Source organism: Lepeophtheirus salmonis, chromosome 12 (genome assembly GCF_016086655.4).
Source record: "Lepeophtheirus salmonis chromosome 12, UVic_Lsal_1.4, whole genome shotgun sequence".
In the NCBI taxonomy this organism is placed as follows: Eukaryota; Metazoa; Arthropoda; class Copepoda; order Siphonostomatoida; family Caligidae; genus Lepeophtheirus; species Lepeophtheirus salmonis.
The window spans coordinates 5,618,623-5,641,001 of record NC_052142.2 but is presented as its reverse complement, the minus strand read 5'-3'; the positions used below and the strand labels follow the sequence as shown (position 1 = coordinate 5,641,001).

The following is a 22,379-nucleotide window of genomic DNA, read 5'->3' as shown; positions in this document are numbered from 1 at the left end:
CGATTCCTTTTTCTCACATCTTATTTCATCATGTTATTTCAGCTATTGTACACCTCCATTAGTGGGTGTAGTTGTTTAGTCGGCATAAATAATTTTTTAGTCCCCTGTGTAGGAGGGATATTGTTGGGTGAGAAATATTGTTCGTTTTTAATTCTTTCAATTTTTATATCATCTATTATCTTCATTGGGAAGGTATTTTGACTTCTGAGCATTTTGAATGGTGATCTTTAATAGATCTCTATCACTTCTTTGGTGGGAGCGAGTTCACTCAAGGGAGAAATTTATGGCATGTGATCGTACTTCTACTTTTATATAATAACTTCTCATGGGGTAATACACTGGCCTTGCTCTTCTGTATCATGAAAATAACAAAAAAATCAAGTGGAATTTAATATCAGTCATTGCAAGTCCTCCTCTGGATATGGGAGCAAAGAGTCATCTGTTCTTGTAATTAATCTATTGGAGGGCATCTAAGGATATGATTAACTCTTGGTTGTACTATGATATTCCAGCTCTTAATTTCTAATTCATTAATTTAATTGTTGAAATTTAATTGATGATTAAGGATTATTGCTCTCACTCTGGCTCCCTGTATTTTGAAATCTATTTAAAACGTCTAGTTCATGTTGCAATCTGGTGTCTTCAACTTTGTGTAAAAGTGATTTGATATGTTTTTCATTTATTTACCTGTCCCAAGTTTCTTTTTCGACCAACAAATTATCATTTATTTTTTGCACTCCAATAAAAATGAGTTATTGCTGTCCTTATTGCCCATCATGCCTTGATATTGAAAAGAGATATTGGTTAACCAATCCATTATGTATTCAGTCAATTCTACTTTTTCATATATAGTGTTTATTTATACGGATAAATGTAGCGTGAAATCGTTGTATTAACTCTGCCATAACGTTCATTAAATTTAGATCCTTGTATTTGATTAGTATTTGCAAAACCTGATGACGATCTAAAACTTTATCTCGTTTCTCAGCTACGTTAAAGTCTACAGCAGCGATGATATTATTACGTGTCAGATCAGTATCAAATATTCTATATTTTTTTTCTTTTAATCTACAGTGGTGTTATAAAGACTTAGAAAATAATTTAAATATTTCTAACGTAATATTCGAAGGTTAACATGTTTTATAATAGTCAGAAGAATATTTTCCTCCTCAATTTTCCCCCAATATCGATTTCCGGACGGACAAGAATGGCAACTCTTCTTGATGGGTACCAATGATCCCTTATTTTGGCATTCTATGTTGATACTTGGTACTTTGTATTTAAAAAAAGAGACATTATCTAGTCTTGTAAGTGATATTGGAATGATGTTTAGATAATTGAGGGTACTTAAGTAACTTTTAAGCTTTTCCTTTTTCTTATTAAAGGGGAGCCCATTTGCAACCATGTGTCACTATGCGCATTATTAACTATTTATATTTATTCTTTTACTTCCGCCACTCTTTTCTCTCTAAAGTTGATGAATTTGTTGTTAACGCTTCTTCTCTCTCATTTCCCTAGGACATATGAATAATCACCGGATGACTTTCGCAGTTTATATTTTTTCCTCCGTCCAGTATATCCTGATGGGGTGAAAGCTCTTCTTGGACGTTCATATCATTTTGACCGTTCTTTAGTAGATTCTCTGGAGTTGAGTACTATTTTCTGTGTTGTGATCTGGAATCTTCAAATCCGCTACTATTACTTCCATATACATTCCTATAGTTATTTTTTAATAGGATAATTTTTTGTATAAATTCTGTAATTGGTATCGGTTTCTAATTAACATCCTTTCATTAAGTCTTTGCACCAGCCATCTTCTATATTATGATAGCCTTTTAGATTTTTGATTACATTCCTTTGCAGTATGTCCAAAGTTGAAACATCAGCTAAATTCCTTTATTATTCCACTTAAAATGAGGTCCTAATGTACTATCCAATCAGGAGAGTCATTTTCTTGGATTACCAACAACCTTTAAAGGGGGGAGAGTGAAGAGTAGAGGATGTCAATCTGTCCCTGATTTCTTTTCGCCAATCCTAGACCATGTAGTGTAATAATAGTAGTATATTTTCGCACGGCTTTTGATACAATAAGTCACAGGCTGGTTTTAAGACAAATTGAAAAACGTTTTAGCTATGACATATATAACACGATAAGAGGTTTTATTTCAAAAAGAGCCTCCTTTCTCTACATAGATGGAGTTTTCTCAAAGGCAATAAGTTGCAAGAGGGTTCCCGCCAGGGGGATCACCTATCTCCATACCTTTCTAATTTGGCACTTGTACCCCACATCGACAAAGTAAAAAAATAATCAAATGTTCGGAATCAATTTCGGAGGGAAGAAAGTCAAATGTCAATTTTACGCAGATGACAACTATATTTTTTTAGAAGGTGCTTCGTAAGAGGAACTGAAAATAGCAAGACTATGCCTGAGACTTAAAGAACCTTTTAAAAATATATATGGTCGTAATATCAACAAAGATAGAACAAAAATTCTTGATATTAGTTCCAATAAGTGTAATTTGAAATCCATGGCTGGATGTGAGGTCGTCGACCATATAAAACAGTTGGGGATACCATTCTCAAGTCTAGGAACATACACGAAATATTTAATGGAAAAGATGAGAAAGATTGAAGGCAACGCAAAAATAATCAAAGCTGCTAATATGAACTTCTCCAAGAGGGTATGCTGGTGAAACTTTTATATGAATTCCAAGTTGATATACTAGCTAACTGGAGACTTAGGAAGGCAGACCTAATAAACTTCTAGAGTATCAAATTGCAAGAATGCTGGACAAGCTGAATATCCAGATTTAAAAAAATCGACATCTTTTAATATATTCTTACCAAGACCTGAGAGATATTTAAAGTTTAAAAGGTTTTACCATAATATGACTGTCTCATGAGCGTTATTTAGATTGCACTACACAGGACTAGACGATAAAGAATGAAAGGATAAAATCTTAAGTATTTTTAAATCTTTAAAAAGTGTTAAAGGCATAGAAAGTAGAAATCTAAAAGCTTACAAAAAACTGCAAGACACTTTTATAGAATAATTTTATTGGAAAAACGAAGGTGGAAAGGCTTTGCTCTTTTAAATGTGGTGCTGAAATCGACACACAACTTCATATTTATACGTCATGTGAAATGACAAAAGACTTAAGGCATCTTGCAAAATTAAAATTAAGGGAAAAGGCATGTCCTTTCCTTTTCGGACCTATGGAAGGAGGCCGGGAGGCGGCTATAGCAACAAATTTATTAGTTTTAATTAAAAAGCCAATAATGATTAATAAAAGGGATGGATGCAGGAGGCCTTTGGAGCCGCTGAAATATCGCCTGGCTTTTTACCTCATGTCAATTGGATACTTTAATGAAGGAATATGGTTCCTACTTGACAACATAATTTTACAAAGCCTCTTAAAAAACCAATAATTTGGTTCAAAGAACTCCAGAAGTAGCACAGAATCATCTCACCGAGGAAGTGTGCACTCCTCTTTTATTGTTTAAAGCTATCTTATTTGCTATTAATTATTAATCATTTGTTGTTGTTTTTCTTTTGTTATTTTTAAATATTTTTTATAAAAATGGCTGAAACATTGGGATGAATAGTAATAAATAAAGAAAATAAATCCTAGACCATGTCAGCTCTTGATGCTTCAAATATATCCTCCAATCTTAGGACTGATTTTGAGTAATACTCAACTTTTACAAATAGGCCAAAACCGCACTTTAGTAGCTTAGGCACTATCATCCCTTTTACCTACAGGACTCTAATTTCGAATGGGATTGGTTCATTTTTGCTTTCATGAGCTGTCTTGACTCCACTGCAACAATGAATATATTACCCTTTTATAACTTTAGTTTATCTGACATGGGAGATTTACTTTAGAAATGGTATCATCTTTCAGTATTCGCCTTACATATGTCAAGTATGGGAGTGTTTGACACATCGATTCAAGATCCTGATGATTCATTTCCAAAAATTCCACCTTACGATAGCTGCATTACTATAACTCATTTGGCTCTAGGTCCTTTTTCCTCCGCTTCCCACTATTGATATTGTTTGCAGAAATCATGCACCGACCATTATCGTTGTTTACTTTATCATCATCCCTCGGGTTTCTATTTTCCGGGATGAAATAATTTTATATAAAAATGCTATTTTCCATAACCTTAGCAAAGCTATCTATTTGGTTCAACACCTTCTTGTAAATTTTCCGACAATGTCTGTTTATTGATATTGTCATTATCCTGCTAAATGTATGTGTATGGTATCTATGGTTAGATATTTTGGCTGATAACTATGTCTTGTCCACTTTCCCAGCGAACCTAGGCAATCCAATTTCTCTGTGAACAGTTGGTCCATCACGGACAGATGGCTCTTCCGTAAAGGTTCTATTGTTGTTTTCAGTTGGCTGGGAAGGTGTAATGCCCCCTTAGAGTCAGTATTGACTTCAGTACATTTTGCAAGGGTTCTACGGGTTGGTAGGTTTATTTACTTCTTATGTCAAAGCTCATTTACTGAAACTCTTAAAGCTTGGTCCCTTCAAAGTATACTCCATTTAGTTTCCTTTTGTAAGAACACATTGATTTGAGTCCTTTAATGTCGTTGATATATATAACAAAAACCAACTCATATCTATGACACGGAATCCATTGATTAGGCTAAATTATTGCTTATATTCTAGACAATCCAAGCCTCACTTCAGATTTCCTTATTACGTGTAAGTATATTCTATTATTGGAAAAAATATAAAAACGATCCTTTATTATGAAAGAAGATATGTTCATATTTTCTAGATATCTTAATGAACAAAGGTGCAAAGCAAATTGAACTCTGCTATTATATGCCTTAACAGTTTCAACGGAACTCTTACGTGTTGAAGTAATACTAAATTATAATTGATCTAATAACTTCAGTTGACATAATTGGAAAAAATGAATTTTATTGTGCATATATGAAAGTTAGTGAGTCTATCGTAAAGATTTAGGATATCTACATCAATATTCAATAATTAAATTAGCGATTACTTTCAGTGCTTACAGTGTGATAAACTGTCTAAAAACGGTTATTTCAGTATTCATAGTCACTAAATGATACAAAAAGTGCTTTTACCATTGTTAAGTATATAAATATTACATAAACACTCTTTTCTTTCTTATGTTCAATTTTGAATAATGGTGTAATGTACGTACTTATGTATACATTTATGACATGGTTTGAGATTCGACCCGGTTTCACTTACACAATTGGAGAAATATCAAGTTTCGAATTCTCATGTTTTCAATACCAAAATTTTATGTAGAATTCAAATCTAAAGTCCGAAATACAAAAAATGTAAAAGTTTGTTTAGATACTATTTTTTGTAAAAGCATGTCTAATCTGACGTAAAAATCTGAAATAAAAATAAATCTTTAGCATTTTCAAGTTCTACTAAATGAATCAATTAGTCAAACACCTGTGGTTTTGATAGCTTGTAGTTATTTTTTGACAAATGGACATTGAGTTATTCCATATAAAATAGCTGTTGGTCATGTAATTGTGCAATATCACGCGTTCTTAAGCATGATTATTTGGCTCAAACATCGAGTTTCTGTTTTTTTGTAAAAACAAATTTAAAGGAATAATAATCAGAAATATTTAGTACTTTGACTCAAATTGTGTATCATTTTCATAAAAAAATCTGTCCTGAGTATTAATGATTAACTTTCCACGAATAAAGTTCATTCTGTATTTTTGTCACAGCCTCACCTAATTCAAAATTTTGCATAAAATATTTAATGTCGTAATTTTAAATCAAAAAAAAAAAAAATCGGAAAAATTAGACCTGGTAAGGGAAAATTAATCACCCTAAAGGATACTATTTCAGGTAACAACTATTAAATTTTTGAAGTATACAGTTCCTAATGCCTTATGTACTATCCATTATTATGACAGACAGTATTTTTTTCACAAGTCAATAAAATTAAGAAGTAGGGGTAATTTATTTTTTTTAATGTTCCTCTATAAGAAATTGTATAAATTATGTAACAATTGAAATTTTATTAAATACACATAAAATGATAGGTAAACAAAGCCTGTGGGCCTTGTCTATTTGTAGATATGACTACCTAAAGCCAGGCATTTATCGAAAAGTGTCAACTTTTTATAGCCGTTTATCATTTGAGATATACTTTTTAAATGAGCATTGCACCAAAGTTATGGAAGAAAAAAACTGAACAGACAGTTTATTTTAAAATCCTAGCCCCTATTTATCCTTTTAACATAAATAATGGTCGTTTAAATGTACATTGTAGATTCTTTAGGTCTACAAAATTAGGATTTCAAAACTTATGTCACACAGACACATTCCTTTTTGGGCAAAATTGGTCACAAACTCAAATTTCTTGGCTAAACTAAACATGATAAGGTTTGAAACTTAAAAAATCATAATCTGCCGGCACTTTTATACTAGAAAATACTTATTTTACAATTCTCAGTGCTTATTTTCTACCCTAAATATTTTTTTTACACTTTTGGCAGTGAAACCTGGTTCAAATCTTCAACCATGTCTTATATACTTCATGGTTCAACATTAAAATTATATGGTGGAATTAAAATAATTATTTATTTCATTAAGAATTTCTTTAATGTTCTTAAATATTTATAAAAATTTCACTGGTGTAATTGTATAAAAATTTTTAAAAATATTGTTATTGATGGTTAATAAATTCATAAGTTTACTACTATCGACTCATATTAAGAACTAGATACCTATTAATGAATTAAAAACATAAAATACCCTACATTTTAACTCCTCTCTACGCTTTCTCTTCATTTAGTTCTAGTATTAATTGAATTATTTGCAAAAAAATTATTATTATATTTATTGTTACTTGTCACATTTGTCTCAGATATGAATACATCTTTGTAAACGATTTGTCGCTGTTTAAGTTTAGTTTTTACTCATGTAGTGTATCAATGTATTTCTATGTTTATATTTACATTAAACATACTGAATCATTAATTTACTTAATTAATTAATTTGTTTTATTAACATTTCCATCCAAAAAAAATTGAGGGACCAATATTTCCACACACGGGTCGCCACTGAGGAACATATATAGATATTACAGTATAACTAGGAATGTGAATATTTGCTAATTTGAGATGAGCTTTATTTGTTAAAAAAAAGTATATTTTAGTAAAAGCAAAATAGGAATCCTTTTGTTAATTATTCCTCTGTTTTGAAACTTCTAACGTATCAATCAGCAAAAACATTATATTTTATATTGATCATTGTCAGCAGATATATCGTCTCACATAGTTTCTATATTTTTATAACATTTTCTCAAACGAGATTTTTACGCTCACCTCAATTTTGCCAATATTAACATACCTAAGTATATTTCGTAGAAACTTGTTATGCATTGATGAACACCAGCTTACCTAGTACACCAAGTGCAAGCGTATTTTCCTATATCTTTGCGATTAGAAAATTATAATGGAAAAAAAAGTAGAGACTTACATTAGAATTTACTTTCAAAACAAAGATATTTGGGCGGAAGGGCTTAATTCAAATGTTTGTATCTTCAGAAAAGTAGATATATATATCTTTATGACATCGTTTAGACAATTTGATCGAGAATGACAGAAACACTAAATGTAAAAACTTTGAGACGGATTATATGTATATATTTTTTCTACATTTAAAGACCAATCGAAATTAAATTAAATTAAAATTTAGACTTACTTATTTATGTATATATACGGGCCATTTCATAACAAATTTTTACGCAAAAATGGATTTGAATAAAATTTAGTGAGTGGTGTTATTAATAGTAAACTAGCTCAGAAGTACAATTTTGGTTCTGTAGATCAAGTCAACTCTGAATTTAGAGGTCCTAACTAGTATTACTTAATTAGTATTTTGATGATTTTTTGATTGTAAACCAAAGCAACGATAAGCAAGTATAGTACATCATTGATAGCTATAAGTTAGCTTAACTAAACATATATTATATGTATATAGATTTGATTGTTGCTATGAAAAAAAGAAGTAAACCCTAACTTTAAATTTTTCAAGGTATATTTTCATTGATTTTCTTTAAATTTTAACAATATAAAAGTAAAACACAGGTAATTAAAAAAAGAAAAAAAACTGTAGAAGGAAAAATTATTTGAGTCAGGAATAATTGTTCTAATTCCATAAATTTTCCAGTCTAGAGATTTTTTTTTTTAAATTATAAAGTGTTTACCTTTATACGTTTAAAATTCAAAAAATGACACAACCTTGAAAAATTCTTTTTTTCATATAAAAAATTATAAGAAAGATCTTTTTTAAAGGAACTAATACTTGTCTAGCATTGCTTTGGTTAAGGTTATATTGCCAATCAAAAAATTAATCAAAATCCCAATTTTTTCATATTGAAGGCATAAAAACTCAAAGTTGAATTGAGGTACAAATTCAAAATTACATTTCTGGGCTAGTGTACAATCAATCACCCCATAAACTAAATTTTATTTAAATCTATTTCCGCAAGCAAATTTCTTATGGAATGATATTAGGTTGGGGAAAAAGTAATTTTGTATTTTTACTTCATCTCAATGCTTTATAAGAAATGTTACAGTCATCTAATTTAAACCATGTAAGCCCCATTCTGTTTGATAACTTCTAGCCAAGGATAATTCAACTTCATACTTCTCATTGAAGCTCTTTTCCCTTTTGGAAAAAAGTACTTGACAATTAACTTTTACAGGCATCTATTGAGGCCAAATTTGAACTCCCATGCGCGTTAACCATACACACGAACAGGTGGTAGTTAGTCTGTGCAAGGTCACGATTCCTCGTTAAAACAAGTTATTTTTATATCCAGTCTTCTGCAAACGGTTAGAATCAGTTTTATGATCGATGTTCAACTCATGGGCGATGTTACGACTGCGAAAAGGACAGGTTATTGGCATATTTTCCATTATTTTATCGACATTTTCGACGACAGGCCTGCTAGTGCGTAGTAAATAATTCACCTCCACTACACCAGAACAATATCACTTGAACTACTGTTATGCAACAACAACCAAAGTATGTTCAGCAACAGATACCTTGCAAATTTTCTTGGTCGCCTTCGACGCACTTTTTCCTTTCAGGTAGTAAAATCTAAATATGGTGCATTTCTGCCTTTGATACCTCCATCCTCGGCGTACGATATTTCACAACAGAACTGACCAACCGTAATACTGTCCGAAAAGCGTTTGTAGTATACCCTCCCACCTGAAAAATACTTTATCATATGATCCTGTGACCAATAATGACAAAGATATATTTAGTTTGATAAAAAGAGCAGGAAATAAGAAATTACTTTTTTTTCAACCATTTATAATTTATTTATAACTTATATCAAAGTATTGAAATGCATATACCTAAATATAGGTTAATTAAACAAAAAGTTATGTTTAAGTTTCCATATTGTAATACAATGGATGTCTTTTTAATGATAATTATTTAAATCAAAGGAAAAGTTATAAATTTGATTAAGAAGTCATTCATAAGCTACGTAGTTATATTTCACATAATTATAATCTATCTTCCCACCATGTGGACTTACGTTGATATTTTCTTCCCCCCTCGTTGAAGTATTAATTTCTCCATATTTTATTTTATGATTTTTTAAAGAAAACATTATATAGAATAATTTGTCCTATGTTCCTTATGAAACCATCAATGCCAACTTGACATGCTATTCAAGTCTCTCAAGGTTAATAGAAATACAAGGTTAGAACATCATGTAATCGGGCTAGAATTTTCAATCTGATGTATTGTACTGACTCCTGGGCAAGACAGGCAGATTTTGACGAAATACACAACCACCCATTTACTATAACGTCAATATTAAAGGCGTGGTGGAAGTCAAACCTCAGCTGTACACGCGTTATAGTATAACCTTGTATTTCTATTAACCTTGAAGCCTACAGGATTTTAAGTTTATTCCCCTTCTTCCAAAAATAGGATAGACGTGGTTTAAGGCTGCGTAGTTTGTGAATTTCCTCTCATATCAATATTAAATAATAAGAAATAAATATATTAACATTATATATTTTAATTCATTTTAGATCCTTCTATATCCGAAAATATGAGTCCTCTCGGAAGCCCTATTGTTCTTCAAAGAAAAGGTTCCGTTTATGGAGCGAATGTCCCTATGATAACTGAACTTGTCAATGACTCCAATGTTCAATTTTTAGATCAAGATGATGATGATGACCCTGATACAGAATTATATTTGACTCAGCCTTTTGCATGTGGAACTGCCTTTGCTGTTAGTGTACTAGATTCTCTTATGTCAACAACATATTTTAATCAAAATGCTCTCACACTTATTCGCTCTTTAATAACTGGAGGAGCAACACCTGAATTAGAACTAATACTTGCTGAAGGAGCAGGTCTTCGAGGAGGTTATTCTACTCCTGAAACTCTTGTAAATCGAGATAGAACACGCGTAGGACAGATTTCTCTCCATGATGGTCCTCTTTCAACCTTTGGACAAAGTGGAAAATACCATGACCTTTTTGTAACAGCTCTAAGAAACTTTGGAATGCTATGTATAGGTCTTTATAGATTTCGGGACACCTCAAGCTCATTCGATGCATCTAGTAAGCGTTATGTTATCACCAATCCTCCAGATGATTTTCAACTTCTTCCCACAGATCAAGTATGATTTACTTATATCATATAAAAGTTTTTTATTTTATTTGGGAAGTAAATTAGGCATTTCAGCCACATATTGAATAAAATATATTTATGTAAAATTTAATTTATGTCATAGCTTAAGTGATAAATCTAATATAAACACAAAAAAATATGCTCTTAAATTGGCCTTGCACTAATAATTACATCTACTTTATGTAAGTTAGAGAATTGATGACCCAATTTTTGTCAAAGAATCAGTTGTTTAACTTTTATATATATATTTTATCAATTTGCTATTTTGGTAGGATAAACAATATCATATGCATCAAAATTCGAGACTATAAATAACATTTCATCAAATCATAGTTAATATATCACTCACTCATATTTTTTCCCAATAATGACATTTCAATAACCTGAATAAAACGTTACGTTGATAAATTTACTGAAGATTTTTTTCCCTTCTTAAATTATACAATGCAATATATACAAAAAAAATATGAAAACGAAGTATTTATCAGGGATCTGACAAGTAAATTAAATTACCGTTAGATAAAAATAGAAGCCAATTTCCATTAAAATTTAATAAATTAACTTCTTGTTTCTTATTGTAGGTTTACGTACTCCAACCATTTGACAGACTTCAAAGTCGTTTTAGTTTTACTGAACCTAATAATTAATTTAGTATATACTGTTTTGAAAGATAAAAAAACATAATCGTTATCATTATTTGTTCGTATTTCTAAATATAATAAATAATTGTACTTCAATAATTAAACATAAGTTACGCAATTACTTTTTAATAAAATATGCTTTCAGCAATAACTATCAGTGGGGCATGCAATGTGCTTCTTACTATTAGAAATAGCTGATAAAGAAGTTGCATCTGTAATTATCACAACTTCAATATTGAAGAAAATCTGAAGTTTTGAAGGAATCTCCCATGGTCAAATCAGTTGTTCTTATTCGATGGATATTGTTATAGTTATAAAGAATAAACCTCACATTAAGGTGGTCACAATAAAAATTTGAAAAATATTTGGGAATAGAGAACTTAGATATCATGAAGTTTCTTTATACTTAAATTTTCACTGTCGAAGAATAAAATAATAATTATAACAGCTTTGGAAAATAAAATAAAAAACAGTTAAGGTTGAAACTATCAAAAGTACTTGCTTGTCCGATGTCATATTTTTTACTACTATACCTATTGTTCTCTTGAGGTTAAATATGTATAAATCTATATTATCAAAAAGCAAAGTATTTCTGTTTTTTGATCCTCTCATATTGAAGTGAGCTTAATATCGTAGAACTGCGCCACCATAGAGAAAAAGGTGACAAGGCATGCAAAAGAGACTGTTCCATTGCCTCCAGCTGTTTACTTTATTATGCTTTAGATATATATTTGATATTTTATTAAAACTCCGGGATTTCAAAGTTTTTTGTTTTAAATAGGGATGTATAATTTTGAAATGCACTCCGAGGTCAAAATAATTGATTTTACCATAACTAAGATAACACTACATCTATGTACACACATAATTATCCAGTGTTCTATATTCATCATTCGTACGGATGGGATTTATTTAGAGCGTGATATAAAGGCGGGAGCAGCAATTATGTTATTACTGAATTAAGAGCCTTGTTAACATCACCTCCTTACAAGAGATAAAATTTATTATTGCTATACAGAGGGAATTTAATTATATTAAGAATAACATTATTTTATTGTGTATTTTTTAGATACAACAAAGTTAAGGGGTGATTCTTCTTTCAGAGGTAGGTAATTAGAGTTGTAAATAAAAAAATTATCCTTGTGCGTGTAAAATAAAAATAAAAATTTCAGTTGAAAGGCTGCATAGCAGGTTCTTTCTTTCTTTTTCTCCCTTCCTAAAGTACATTAGTCTGTAATTAGTTTTAGGTAGTAATTGTTATTCCACGCCCTCTTTAAGATATTAAAAAAATATCGATGTTATTGAAAATAAAATCCTGGATTTAATGGAAATGATGACGTTTAGGAACACAACGAATTAAAAAAGTTCTTAAATTGTTCTTTTGTAATAAAAAAACAATTAGATACAAATCGTTCAGGTTGTGTGAAACGTACTAATCTGTTGTGATGTTAAAAATCTTAGTCAGTTTGAAAAGCATTTAATCAATGACAACACAACATCTGACTGACAAAAATAAAAAATAAATAAGTATATTTATGGCGATAGGTGAGACTACGAATGCTACACAGTATGTGTATACTGTGGAAACGACTAGAGAAATATAATCTTTTTTGTTGATACTTTTCAATACATTGAACTTTTGCAGCTTCACAACCAGCGCATTGTCGAACTCACAACTTAGTATCGATATCAATAGTAGGTATGATTAAAGCTATAACCCAAATGGCGAAACGAATACCACAAAATCAATATTTGTAGAAATTAATCCTGGTAGCGACACTTATTTGTCCAACAGAGATGTCGAGTATACTTAAATATTACTGCATAACTAAGTATAAAAACTCTATAAAGTCACTCTTTCAACTGAAATAACAAGTTGAATTCTGCAAGGGAAAGAAAAAGTTGGTTATATCATGAAGGATATGACTGGAAACAACAAAGTGACGTCCTGTGTGTTATCTTAAAAAATAAAATCTTAGGTGTGAAAAAAGAGATCGGTACTACTAGGAATCTACTCAAGCTAGCAGTTGTGTTTCGTTACTCTGTTTTAAAGTTCTATGTATTATGTGAATAAAAAAAGAGAGGAAGTGGTGCGTATACTGAATTATACAGGGATGTGATTTTTGTAGAGAAAAACACAGCGCTAACATATCTGAAAAGATAAAACGATCTGTGTACGTGTTCTTTTTTCTTTTTTTAAAACACTGTCGTGTTATCATAAGGGATGCAAATATTGACAAAATTAAGGTGAACGTAAAAAGCACGCCTGATAAAATGTCATAAAATTAAGGTAACCAACAAGACGTCATATCTGCCGAGAGAGATCACCATAATCTAAAAAGCCTGCCCAAATAATTAGTATGTGGAATTAACTAGCATTCATTTTGAAGGAAATTTTACTTTGATTGCAATGGTGTAAAAATATGTCTCGAAAAATAAATATTTTAGATCTTTTTTGGCTGTTAAAGTTGCCCTAAGACTTATGGTCCACCCTGTTATATGTATACTCAAAAAGGGGAATAGAAGGAAGATAATAATAATACGTAAACTCAACTTCTCTCGTGTTGCATATATTGGATTTTAATAATTGTTTTTGTCATGTTTTTAAACCATATTAACAAAAATATTATCAGCTATTATGTTTCGAATGTTATGTTTAGAAGAACAAATTGCAAAATATTATTAATAATTTTTTTTTTTGTTAAAATATCTTGTTTATTTTTTTAGTTAAAGCAATAATGTAAAACAATTGAAAATAATATTAATTTTCAAGTTAGATCCTTCAATATACTTAATTTGATCTTGACACATATTTTAGGAACTGTAATCAATACAATTTAATAAAAATTAATTTTCCATATGCTGATATGTTTTTATCATGATATTTACATCTATATAATCCTTCACTTAGAAATATGCCTCTGAATCAGGATTATACTTTAAAAAATTAATTTAAAAAGAGATGTTTTTCAAATGTGTTTTATTGGCTGAGGGAAAGGAGAGGCAAAGGGTTTGTTGAGAAAATATCACGTTAGTAATTTTAAGGCTTCCAAAATTTGATTTATCATGGCATTTTCACTAACAATTTTACTAACAAAACAAATTTCCAATCACAGAAAATCTTTCATTTGAAGGCTAGCCTTTCGAAACTGTTAAGGATTAAAGATAACTAGGTTTGAGTATCGAACAAGTACGAGTAAAACGCTGGAGCGAGACATATGGTACCATGGATTAAAGTTAGGGTTTTGGAGGATATAATATCACGTGATTCTGTTATAAAAATGATAATTTTCTATATTTAAGTAACACTAGAACAGACTAATATAAAAAGTTGTCGAAATTTTCAAACTTAGGAATACTTGACTTACTTTGTGAAACTCCTCAAAAAAACTTTGATAATTCCATATTATAGATTTATTTACATTGAGATCTCTGAAACTTATTCCCTTAAAGTTGTTGGTATGGTATGTTATACAATGAGTAATCAAAAACAAAGGGCTAACCCTATGGCCGTAGTAGTAGATTACTAGTAAATTGATTAGTTAAAGTATTATAACGTATATTTGTGATATATATTGTGTATATTTTAATAGAAGCTATATATAGAAAGTCAAACAAATTAATGATGACAAATGATACGATACAGAAGTTATTAATATTAAACATTAAAAATGGATTAAACAAATTATGAGCGACAAATGTAAATTATATATATGATATATTATATATTATGATAATATATAATAAGAAATTTTTACACAAAAATAAATATTCGAATTATTATTATAAATAAAATCTGTCTTTATTTTATTTCAATTACACTAGATATCTTAAATAAATTGCATATCTACATGTTCAAATCCATGGAGCATACCCAAGTGTTTACTAGAAGTTATGGATGTTAGATAAACACCATGCACACCATTTGAAGCTAAGATCCCCTTTGATACCATTCAGGTAGTTGGTCTTCGTTCTTCGTAAATCCAAACACTACTTAATTTACAACTGCCGAAATCAGGGCTTTTATTTTTGATGAGACGAAAACACAAAAACTCTTAAGATATATTCTCCAAGAGTTAGGACTGAAGTCAGATAGAGGAAATTGATGAAATATACTACAAACTTGATCTTCTATCTCAAAAAAATTGATTCGACTCCTTGCAATCCAAGCGGAGGGGAAACTTTTTTTAAAGGCATTTGACTAATAAAATTAATTACATTAAATATATTGCACGAAGGTAAGCAGCAAACTATTATCTTTATTATAGGGAGATGCTGTGCAAGAATTGTTAATAAATAACTAAGGAAAAAAAATCAAAAAGGAAACGCAATATCAGTTTCCTTTTCTAATCTTAAAAAAGTAATTTATTTGACCAAACGTACCCATCCATGATAATGCTATAAAACATAATTTCCACGCGCTCCTAGAAAACAACACTTATTATTGCTTTTTAATCCGTAAAATACGAAAATAACCATTAAACATTCAAATATAGTAGTTTTGGCTTTTAGAACCATGTTTTTTAAATAATCTTTATTCAAACCCTATCTCGAAGTGAAATAATGGTATAGATACAATTTAAAATTAATGACAATAAATAAAAAAATTCCAGCATTCAAAAGATAAATTATTTATGTTATCTTGATTATGATGTTTTTTAAATGCAATTCCTACAATATTTGTTTAATCATACAAAAAATCTAGGAAAATGAAATATATTTAATAAATAAGCAATGCAAGGTGGAGTAAAAATGTCTCGAAATAAATATAATTAAATCGATTATTTGAATAGTTGTAATATGGAATTAGTATTTTTGAGTAAAAAAACTTACAGCCAATTTAAATATGTTTCATATCGAATGTATTTGTTTTGTATTTATAACAGATTAAGCCATCTAAACTGTTTATTAAAATATTTATTTTTGGAATTTCTCACAAAAACTTTGTTATTGATTATTTATTAAATATTCCTCGAGGATATGAAAATTAAATTGAAATATCAATCAAAATGAAACTTTTTTTAAATTGTCAATCTTTTTAAAATGGAAAGTAATTGAATAAAATATGGCAAAAATATTACCTTCCAAATAAAATCCTTCCTTTTATTTGATTCTTTTATGATTAGACACACTTTGTAGGAAACCACATTCAAGATAACTTAATACTTAAATAATTTATCTTCGGAATGCTGAAATGTTTTTTTATAATTTGAACTTTAATATCTATATTTGTATCACGTTGAAGTATGTGTCTGAATCACAACTATACCCTAAAAAGAGACTCTGAAGGCCAAACCTAATGGATCAAATGTTTTAACCGGTTTTGTTATAATAAAATAACTAGAGAAAGGGAAAATAAATGTATTACTGGATGATAGATTTGGTAACTCTCTTTAAACCACTCTAAAATTTGATTGTAAATAATTGCAGGTTTAATTGTGAAATGGATGTAGTATCCATTTTTCCTGAGGAAAACTTGGCTTGAAAATATTGTTTAATTTTATGTAAATATATGCTTTCACTTTATGATGCATTTAAAAAATATCAAACCCAATAAAAGCGGTAATTCATCATTCAGAGATGTACAACAGGCTCATGAGCTGTCTTTCTCATGGACGGCTTATTTTTGCAATGGATATTTGACCTCGATGACTCAATTATGCCTGGTCTCCTCGTGAATCTTGGGCAACTACTACTGGCCTGTCCATGCCATTTTCGATCTCCTTGTCCGCTAGATAGTGTAGAGGATTGATGACTTGCACACATTGAGGTCTTTCGGGCCAAGGTAATGGTCCTACAGCTCTTCCCTATCCAATGAAGCAAAATTAAGGCGCGTTTCGGTTCATGATTAAGTTGTTCGAGGCTCAACGTTAAAGAAAAATGTTTGTGTAATTAATGAAAAACAAGTTTTTCCTACATTTTATCTTTATAATAATTAGGAAATACATTAATAGCGTCATCGACAAAACCAAGGTTAATAGAAGTACAAGATTAAACCCTCATTTAATTGGGGTTCCTAGAACTTTCAATCCGATGTATTGTACCGACTGTTGGGCAAGACAGGCAGATTTTGACAAAACACACAATCAATTACCGTCTATGACGCCCCTATTGCTAGAACTTTCCATTTAATGTGTCATATCGGCTTCTGGCCAGGAAAAACAGATTTTGATAAAATATGCAACCACTCATACACTATGACGTCAATTTTAAAAGTGTGGTGGAAGTCAAACATATGGCGTACATACGTTATGGTATATCCTTGTATTTCTATTAGCCTTAGACAAAATGAAATGATAAATAAGTGAGGGGTAAATAAAAACGACAGACCCGGATAGAGATCTGATAAGCAAGCTACCACACGAATGAACATTGCCTAAATGAGAGGATATCGAGCCAATTATGATAAATAATTATTTATAACCCTTATAATCTGAAACGGTTGAGGCACCCTTAATTTTCTGTCAACAAAATCATCGATTCTTGATGTCAGAGCCAACAACCAATCTTCTTTGTTTAGCTATATTCTAAGTACATCTCTAATTTTCTATTCCACAATTTCCCTGACAGGTATCACATTCATAAAAAGATGGAAGCAGGACTCCCTATGATACTTGCAGAAAGAGAAGAACCTCTCTATTTAATCTATTTTCGACTTGCTGGTAAAGAATCTTGCTGTAGCAAGACGATATCTTAGACATCTCTCTCTAGAATCGGTGAATAAATTTCTTATGACTGATCTCCATCCTAATTTATCGATGCAAGTGTCCGTTCTATTCAGCTTCCGGAGTTTGTTTGCAAATCAAATGAATTGGGAATTAGTTACTTTCATTTGCACGAGCTCCATTCGAATATATTGTTTGTCAATAGGCTGCAACGCAATATAAAACGGGATGTGTGTACCCATACTTTTAATTTGTCCTATATGTTGCATGGAAATGATAAGATTGACCATTTAAAATTTAGTAAAATAATGAATTTATTTTTCTTAAGGAGATAATTCTGGATTGCTTCATTAGCTTATCTCTATTTTTTAAGAGGTCATTAAATTTTCCTGTCTCATTTTCACCCAACAGTGGAAGAGCAGCATACAGAAAGGAATTCCAAGAAGATAATAGCCCTTTCAAATAAGCCTCATTCTTAGTTAAGTTGAAAAAAACTCTCCTGGGCCTATGGTGATTCTTTCCTCAAGATAGTAGCCCATGTTGTTCTGAAGATATTTTAGAGCTGAAATTCTGACACAGCCTACACATCATCTACACTAGGAATAGCTTAAGGACTTCGACTGTATTTTGGTATTACATAGACCAACTCCCAAGACCCAAACTGGAGTATGAAGTATTTTTTCCAATATAAAAGGGTTTTTTATTTATTCAATAGTAACTGCCTTTTATCAAGGTCTTTACCCTTTTCAATTTCTTCCATGACATGGATGAACAGAAGAAGATGAATTATTCTTGGTGAAATAATTACATTCAAAGTTGTAACTTTGTTTAGGAAATTGAACTCAAATTTACGGTGAAGTTTTGTAATTTTAGTTATTTGTTATAAAACTTTATTTTATCCTTTCTTCTTCTATTGAGAACACATGGATTCCTATCAACTTCAATGATTTCACAAATAAGAAATTCGAGTATACTTTCTATAAGAAACCTTCAGTGTGTGTAAATATATTGGAATTTTCGACATTAATAGATAGGACATAGTCTTCTTTAAAGTCATCAAGGGTTCACGAATCGACTTTTTCAGAGTGTTAGGATCATCTGATAAAATACTGTGTCTTTATTGGCGTAAAGCATGTATAGTAAGTGTACATTATATCCATTTATCAAATTGTTAGAGCTAATTTGTTCAAATAAGCTATTTACAACTATTGTATAAAGAATTTGTGCAAGTATGTCACCATGTCCAACTCATTTTCTTATTTTAAACTTGAGGGTACATTCATGTTCATTTATGGAGGAAATATTTGCTTTGATCATTACAGAATTCATTTTTCACCTCATATTGTTCAAAAAAAATTTAAAGTGAAATTTAATTTTTATAAGATTTATTCCAAAGACCTTTTCAAGGCAATGAGTTTGATTTAAACTCTGGAACTGACCCTTAATAGTTATATTTAAGATGAAATATGTGTAAATGGAATGTGGAATGCAGCAGTGATCTACAAACCGAGATACTTTATAATTTTATTTTAAAAAATAGTGTGTTTTTTTTACAATTGGCTAAATTATTTCTAAATAAGAGGTTTTTGGAAAAAATTCAATCAAATGCTGAGAAAAAAACAACCCGCCCCCCCCAAAAAAAAAAAAAAAATCATATGAACCCCCCTTTAATGATATAAACAGTTTTAACTGTACTTATAATGTCATAAACTAATACAACCTATAAATGCAAGACATAAAATATTTTTTAATGAAAAATTTATATTTGAGTTGGCCGAAGTATATGGATTGAATATGGAGGATATTATAGATGAATGAATACAAGATAGTTGGCTTATTCAAACATATAAGACTGACGGAAATAAAATACTGATACTTTCAAATGGATTTAGTTGAGTTTATAAATCTATTGAATGGTATTTTGTATAAACTTAATAATTTATATAAGATTTCTGCTGTAATAGTAGTTAGTACAGGCGAGATAAATAAGATTTTATAGATATGAACAATTCAATCATATCTTATTAACGCCAACTATATGACCATAAACAGTTTAATTCTTTTCGATCCTTTTTTTTATATGCTTTGGAAATCTAATTAATTCCAAAGAGTTCAAAATTTATAAATAATTAATTTATAATAAAATCTAACATTTAAGGTTTTGTAACGATAAAAATTAGATTCTTATGAAAATTGGACGACGATGCTTCCATTACTCTACCAGTTTTCTGATCACAATCTCTCTATATCTCTATGTTGATATAAATTCTGAATATTTTTTCAGCTTCTTAACCTTCAATTACTCTAAAACAAAATATATTGCATATTTTTTTCTATTTTAATAGCTATTTTTCGGTTCTAGGACAATTGACTAAAACATTTTTCCTGAAGTACAATTTGCCGGACAACCATTTGGCTGAAGGACCATTTGGGACATTTGGGCAAAAAAATATATTTAAAATATATTATATTATATATGTGCGATAATATATTTTAATTTAATTTCAAATTGTAGTATGATAAATAGGTATTTTGCATGTGATTTATATGCCCTATAAGATCAATTATATTCATTTCAATTTAACATTAAACCGGCCACTTTAAGTTATAATCATCACTTAAAAATACAAAGACTGACATACCCTTATATATATATTACTTATATTACAAAAATAAATTAGTTATATACACATACATATAGTAATAATAATAACAGACGATATGTTAGGTGAATATAGATCCTGTTCCCATGATAATACAAATGCTTCCTTCTTGAGGGAAAGACAACCTTGTCTTTTCTTGATTTACGGTCCATCAGGATTCGACCTCACTCCCGTATAGCCCTCCTGGCTCGTAGCTTATGAAGCAGCGTCACAAAGAATCCCGAGAGTATATTAATTAATAAAGTATCTATACACAGTATACCATAATCCAAAAACGATTTTCTTCCGTTCGAGCAGAACTTGCCATCTTATCCACTGAAATTTGCTTGTGTGGTTCCATCAATGATTCAATCTTCTTTTTAAGATTTGACTGTCTATAACCATAGATCCAACTTTCATATGGCTCCAAATCCGCAATGACATCTTCTACCACATCCAGAATCATTTTTTCCACGATCATCACCTTGATCTTGCTCACCACTGGTCTTTTCCCAATCGAATATTCGCCATTTCTAACATTGCAATTGTTGTCCAATTTTATTATCCATTGCCCTTTCCCAAGTAATTATTGACGTTTTATTGTCTCACCTGAAGTACTTGACCAGGACCCTTTCACCCTTTGTACGTAATTAACACGTCAGTAGTCGTTCTTTATTAATATTTTATCTCCTATTTAATCTAATTCGATATCTCTCTTCCTAATTCTTCTTTTCCCTACAGAATCAAACAAATTCTACGTTACTTTGAAGTCCAATTTGGTAATATTTTGTTGGAGAAATGTTACTTTCCTGTAATAGATAAACAGATAGAAAGACTACCTTGGCACAGGTACAAGAAATAATTTAAATATAATATATATATTAATTATTCCAACTCATCCCATTGATAACGGTAGCTGCAGCTTGATCTTGTTGGGATTAGGCGTTTGCTGAAATCATTCTACTTGAAATCGTTAAAACAATCTATAGATAATTCCCATATGTCACATGACATTTCAATTTACCGATAATTTTGTAACTGGTATAATTTATTTTTGGGATTTCCCCCTACATATTTCTTTGGAATTTAAAGATAGATTTAATAGCTATTATCCATGAATACACAAAGCTAAACTGAAGAGTGGCCCATGATTCTACTCCAACGGAATACTGAGAAATCTTTCTTCCCCTGTCCTATACCTATTTAGATTTGGCTAGACTTACAACACATGACTTAAATACAAACAATGGTATAACATTTTCCACTTAAAAAAAAAAAAAAAAAAATTGCAACGTATAAAGAAACATTGGGAATGCCTTTCAAACTAACGGGATACATATTCCAAGTAAAATAATAAGTAAAAAAAAGAAAAGGGAGCCAAAAAATTTATTTACTTGAATCTAATCTCTTATTTTAACTAAAGATTCAACTTATGAAGTTCACATTTCTCAAGACTATTTATATTCGTTAATAACAGAATTTGGGTATCCTGTACAAGTTTGCCCGTAAGTCATTCTTTCTCTTTCTATCTCGAAATTAGAGACAGCGACAGAGGTCAGTTGAAATTCAATAATCGTAACCTTTAAATAATAAGGAAATAACTTCGGTACATAAAGTGTAGGTACTGGAGTGAAGAGAGAAAAATATTGACTGAAAAAAAAGAGAAGGATCTCGACTGCAGTCAAAAACCTTAAGCAACATTTTCCAATAATGTTGCTAATTACTTGTCTTGCTCAT

At 30.2% G+C, this 22,379-nt stretch overlaps 1 protein-coding gene across 50 annotated transcripts in view; it reads left to right on the top strand.

Moving 5' to 3' along the window:
* Nucleotides 1-22,379, top strand: part of slo (calcium-activated potassium channel slo) — a 291,323-nt gene that overhangs the window by 256,522 nt on the left and 12,422 nt on the right. For 33 of the 50 annotated variants that reach the window (XM_071892349.1, XM_071892327.1, XM_071892328.1 and 30 more), the window contains one exon: nt 10,088-10,683. In XM_071892349.1, the coding sequence (XP_071748450.1) occupies nt 10,088-10,683 (596 nt within the window). Of the gene's footprint in view, nt 1-10,087; nt 10,684-11,275; nt 11,445-22,379 lie in introns of those variants that run through there. The other 17 variants (XM_071892346.1, XM_071892355.1, XM_071892354.1 and 14 more) reach the window with 1 other exon arrangement.